Source organism: Gekko japonicus, unplaced genomic scaffold (assembly GCF_001447785.1).
Source record: "Gekko japonicus isolate JY-2015 unplaced genomic scaffold, Gekko_japonicus_V1.1 scaffold3028, whole genome shotgun sequence".
Lineage (NCBI taxonomy): Eukaryota > Metazoa > Chordata > Lepidosauria > Squamata > Gekkonidae > Gekko > Gekko japonicus.
In genome coordinates, this window is record NW_015167627.1 from 40,787 (window position 1) to 46,451 (window position 5,665).

A 5,665-nucleotide genomic window follows, 5' to 3' on the forward strand; every position below is an offset into this window, starting at 1 on the left:
GGTGATGTGAAAGACCGCCACCTGAGACCCTGGAGAGCTGTAAAGAGGGGCCCGGGCTCAGTGGCAGAGCACCTGCTTGGCATGCAGAAGGTCATAAGAACATAAGAGACACCAATGTTGGATCAGGCCAAAGGCCCATCCAGTCCAACACCCTGTGTCACACCGTGGCCAGAAATAACAGGTGCCATCAGGAGGTCCACCAGTGGGGCCAGGACATTAGAAGCCCTCCCACTGTTGACCCCCCCCCCCAAGCACCAAGAAGACAAGAAGGTCCCAGGTTCAATCCCCGGCATCTCCAGTTAAAAGGACCAGGCAGTGGGTGATGGGAAAGACCTCCGCCTGAGACCCTGGAGAGCTGTAAAGAGGGACTGCGGCTCAGTGGCAGAGCCTCTGCTTGGCATGCAGAAGGTCCCAGGTTCAATTCCCGGCATCTCCAGCTAAAAAGGACCTGGCAGGAGGTGATGTGAAAGACCTCCGTCTGAGACCCTGGAGAACTGTAAAGAGGGGCCGTGGCTCAGTGGAAGAGCCTCCGCTTGGCATTCAGAAGGTCCCAGGTTCAGTCCCCGGCAGCATCTCCAGTTAAAAAGGACCAGGCAGGAGGTGATGTGAAAGACCTCCGTCTGAGACCCTGGAGAACTGTAACGAGGGGCTGTGGCTCAGTGGAAGAGCCTCTGCTTGGCACGCAGAAGGTCCAGGTTCAGTCCCCGGCAGCATCTCCAGTTAAAAAGGACCAGGCTGGAGGTGATGGGAAAGACCTCCGCCTGAGACCCTGGAGAGGTGCTGTCAGTCTGAGTAGATAACACTGAGCCTGATGGACCGATGGTCTGATAACAGTATTAAGGCAGCTTCATGCATGTTATCTGGGAGCCGCTGGCTCACTGGAAGAGCCTCTGCTTGGCATGCAGACAGTCCCAATTTCAACTCCCGGCACCTCCAGTTACAAGGACCAGGCAGTGGGTGATGGGAAAGCCCTTTCTCTGCCTGAGACCCTGGAGAGCCACTGCCGGTCTGAGCAGACAAGACTGACCTTGATGAACCAGAAGGTCCGATTCTGTATAAGAATGAAGTTTGAGTCTGGCGGCACCTGTAAGACCAACAAAGTTTTATTCGAGGGATGAGGTTTGGTGCGCGTGCACACGAAAGCTGATGCCAGAACAAGACTTTGCTTGCCTTAAAGGTGTCGCTGGACTCAGACTTTGTTCTGTTGCTTCAGACCAAGACGGCCACCCATCCGGATTATGACTCAGTATGAGGCCGCATCGTGTGTTCATGGAACCCCAGCATTTGGGCCCACGTACACCTAGGCTGTGGTCTCCTTCCCCGGCTCCTCTCACAGCACCAGGGCTATCCTGTGCATGTTCCCTCTGGAGGAATTCCCTCTTAGCTCTCTGAATGCGTGTGCTTCGCACTGAGGACCTGGAGCCACCGCACCTTGTGCAGATAACGAGATCAATTTGGGGGGGGAAGGGATTCTCTGTCAGCTCCTCTTCTGTAGGGACAGTCTCGGAGAGGCTCACCAAAAGTAGAGCCCGAGCTCCATCCAGAATCGTCCAAAGACCTTTCCCACCTGGGCCAGCAGCACCTGCCTTCCCTGTTCACCCTCTGAGTCGCTTCCAGTTTGGAGCCAGTTTGGTATAGTGGTTAAGTGTGCGGACTCTAATCTGGGAGAACCGGGTTTGATTCCCCACTCCTCCATTTGCAACTGGTGGTGTGACCTTGTGTCAGTCACAAGTTCTCTCGGAGCTGTTCTCTCAAGGGCAGTCCTCAAGAGAGCTCTCCCAGCCCCACCTACCTCCCAGGGTGTATGTTGTGGGGAGGGGAAGGGAAAGGAGTTTGTAAGCCGCTCTGAGACTCCAAGTGAAGGGCGGGGTATAAATCCAATCTCTTCTTCTTCTTCTTCTTCTTCCATCATTGTGGGGTCTCTTTGTAGGCTGTTGTCACATCTTTCTAGGCAGCTGGGTGCCAGCGATCACTTACCCTGGCCGTTTGGCTCCTGTGGCCTCTTTTCCCAGCTGGAGCAAAACATTTGCATCTGATGATCACAATACAAATGTGCCGGATAAGGCCAGGTGTTGTCGTGTGCTTCAGTGGACTCATAAATTAATCAAGCAACCAGAAGCAGGCCTTTGATCATCAGAGCCCCCTGGAGAAAGGAGCCCCTCCCGGTGTGACTTCTGATAGGCGAGGCCAGGCCATGATGCAATTTCTGAGAAGCACGCTTTTAAAGTCAGGCTATCTACACAAAACCCCGGGGCGGCCCAGCCTTCCTTGCGAAAAGGGGTTTAGAGACAGATTCATAGTGGTGAAGTCCAAATGGCTAAGTAGAGCCGTTTTGGAGGCACTGTGTATCTGGATGCCAGATAGATCGAGCTGGGTGGCCGTATTTGTCTGGAGCGGCAGGAAAGTGCAAGAGTCCAGGAGCCACCTTCAAGACAAACAGCATCCGTGGCAGGGGAGGAGCTTTCGTGAGTCACGGCTCACAGATTCAGATACCTGAAGAAGTGAACAATAACTCATGAAAGCTACTAGTAAAGGTGAAGGTTTCCCTTGCTCGAAAGCCAGTCGAATCCAATTCTCATCTCCGTTTCCAAGTCGAAGAGCCAGCGCTGTCCGAAGACGTTTCCATGGTCATGTGGCCGGCATGACTAGACGCCGAGGCGCACGTAACGCTGTTCCCTTCCCACCGAAGTGGTCCCTATTGATCTACTTGCGATTTCTTGCTTTCGAACTGCTAGGTTGGCAGGAGCTGGAACTAGAGACGGCAGCTCACTCCGTCATGCGGCACACTCGGGTCTCGAACTGCTGAACTACAGACCTTCCACAGCCTGCAGTTCAGTGTCTTAACCACTTGAGCCACCGCAGCTCCTAACAACACAGTAACACTACCCAAAAATTCTTGACACTTGATTCAAAACATTTTTATATTAACTGTGTAGTACTCTGAATAACCATTCAGATCCATTCCAAAGAAACCAATGTAAATAGTAAATAGTCCAATAAGGTAAGGTAAAGGTTTCCCTTGCTCGAAAGCCAGTGGAGTCCGACTCTAGGATTGCGGTGCTCATCTCTGTTTCAAAGCCGAAGAGCCAGCGCTGTCCGAAGAGGTTTCCGTGGTCATGTGGCCGGCATGACTAAACACCAAGGCGCACGGAACGCTGTGACCTTCCCACCGAAGCTGTACCTATTTATCTACTTGCGATTTCTTGCTTTCGAACTGCTAGGTTGACAGGAGCTGGGGGCCGGAGACGGGCGCTCACTCCGTCCTGCGGCACTCGGGTCTCGAACTGCCAAAGTCTGCAGTTCAGCGTCTTAACCCCTTGAGCCACCACAGCTACTACCCCGCCACGAAACCCGGATGCCAGTTGCTGGGAGGGAGCGAAGCACTGGCCTCTGTCTTCCAGTCGGCTGTTGTGGGAAACGGCTTGTTGGACAAGACGGCTCCCTCTGGGTCTGATCCTGCTGGGCTCTTGCTCGGAACCACAGGAGCAGCAGCCATTTCATGGGTGGTGTGTCTGGGCTGAAGGGGGGGCAGCGGCAGCTTCCCCCTCCCTCTCCCCCAAGGCTGACGCGGCCTCCCCACTTCCCTTCTGAACTCTTAGATGCTCTCGCTGGGGAAGAGGAACCGGGTGACGTCGTCCACCCACATGAACGAGCGCAGCTCGCGCTCCCACGTTCTGCTCACCGTCACCTTCACCAGCACGGAGCTGACATCTGGCACCAAGGTCACAGGTACGGCCGTCCCATCCTGGCATCCCCCCTGGCCTCGGCCAGCCCCCCCCCCCAATCAAAGGCAGGAGCAGGCACAGCCCAGCCCTGCCTCGTCAGATCTCGGAAGCTCAGCAGGGTCTGCCCTGGTCAGTCCTTGGGTGGGAGTCCACCAAAGAAGTCCAGGGTTGCTGCGCAGAGGCAGGCAACGGCCAACCCCTTCTGTTCCTCTCTTGCCCTGGGCACCACATTCTAGGAAGGATGTTGACAAGCTCGAGCGTGTCCAGAAGAGGGCAACCAGGATGGCGAGAGGGTTGGAATCCAAGTCTTAGGAGGAAAGTCTGGAAGAGTTGGGTCTGTTTAGCCTGGGAAAGAGAAGGCTTAGAAGGGACAGGATTGCAGTCTTCAAGCATCTGAAGGGCTGTCATGTAGAAGACGGAGCAGATCTATTCTCTCTTGCTCCAGATTGCCAGACTAGATCTAATGGGTGGGAATGACAAGGGAGTTGTTACCGGCTAAATATCAGGAGAAACTTCCTGTCAGAGTGGTTGAGCAGTGGGACAGTCTGCCTCGGGAGGTGGTGGATGCTCCTTCACTGGAGGTTTTCAAGCGGAGGCTGGATGACCATCTTTCGGGTTGTTTTTTTTTTTTAATCTCCGGAGGGGTATTTTTTATTTTGCAAAACTACAAAGAAATAATAGGGAAGGGACTACATCTAAGGAGAAAGGAAAGCAAACCACACTCATCTAAAACCCCAAGAGTAGGAGATCTTTTCACTGTTAGTTAAAATGTTAGTACTGTTAGAGTTAATGTCACAATATACTTGTAGAGTTCTTGCTTATAACAGTTCGCTATTTGTATGTTATTTTGTTAGTTGTTAGGAGAGATGATCAGAGATTTCTCTCATAACAACATCTTTCGGGTATGTTGTAGGTATGTAGGGCTCTCTTTCGGCTGTGCTCCTGCAGAGTGCAGGGGGTTGGACTAGATGACCTGCAAGGTCCCTTCCGACTCTAACATTCTATGATTCTATGAAACTCCACAAGGGGTCACCCTAAGTCTTCCTGGCAACAGTGCTGGGTTCAGAGGGAGCAGTTGACTCTGGCTCCTTCGGGAAACAGGTGGGGTGCTGAGAACTAGGTTTGGGGAGGTGCCTGGAGCTGAGACATGAGGCGGGACCCCCCCCTCCCCTCCAGATTCTCCGGCAGCCGGTCTCCTGGGTCTGCTGAGTGCCTCTCAGTTCCTGTCTGCTCCTTTTCTCTCCTGCTCTCTGCCCTTCTCTCTCCATCTCTGCTGCCCTCCTGACTCTGGGCATGGGGCTCTGGCAACAGCTGCCTGCAGGGGATGCATGGGGTGGGTCACGATTGGGGGTGGTCGCAATCGGGAGTCCCGTCAGCGCGGGGCTGCAGGGCTGCTGTTGGCCCTTCTCTCCTCCGACCGGGGCTTCTCTCCTCTCTGTCCCGCGCAGGGAAGCTGAACCTGGTGGACCTGGCCGGCTCCGAGCGGGTGTGGAAGTCGGGGGCGCAGGGGGAGCGGCTGAAGGAGGCCCAGAGCATCAACAAGTCCCTGCTGGCCTTGGGCGAGGTGATCCAGGCACTGCGGGCCAAGCAGGCCCACGTCCCCTTCCGCAACTCCAAGCTCACCTACCTGCTGCAGGACTCCCTGGGCAAGGGGAGCAAGACCGTCATGCTGGTGCAGGTGAGGGCAGGTGAGGGGGGATCGGGGCCCCGCCTGGACAGGGCAGGGGGGGGGGGCGCTCTTGCCCCTGCTGGGGAGGGTCAGGATTCCAGAGGGCACCATGTCACCTCTTGTCCTTCGGCCCCCACCCCCCCAGATTTCCCCCTTGCAGAAGAACGTGGGGGAGTCCATCTGCTCCCTGAAGTTCGCCCAGCGGGTGTGCAAAGTGGAGCTGGGCCCAGCCTCCCGCCGCATCGACTCCTCCGCCCAGCGTGACGCCTGA

The 5,665-nt window shown here is 55.3% G+C and overlaps 1 protein-coding gene across 1 annotated transcript in view; it reads left to right on the forward strand.

Annotated features, from left to right (window-relative positions):
* Window positions 1-5,665, forward strand: part of LOC107112845 (kinesin-like protein KIFC3) — a gene marked incomplete at its 5' end in the record, with an annotated part of 44,611 nt that extends 38,946 nt beyond the window's left edge. The window contains 3 exons of the mRNA XM_015414044.1: window positions 3,600-3,729; window positions 5,174-5,403; window positions 5,540-5,665. Coding sequence (XP_015269530.1) covers window positions 3,600-3,729; window positions 5,174-5,403; window positions 5,540-5,665 — 486 coding nt within the window. The remainder of the gene's footprint in view (window positions 1-3,599; window positions 3,730-5,173; window positions 5,404-5,539) is intronic.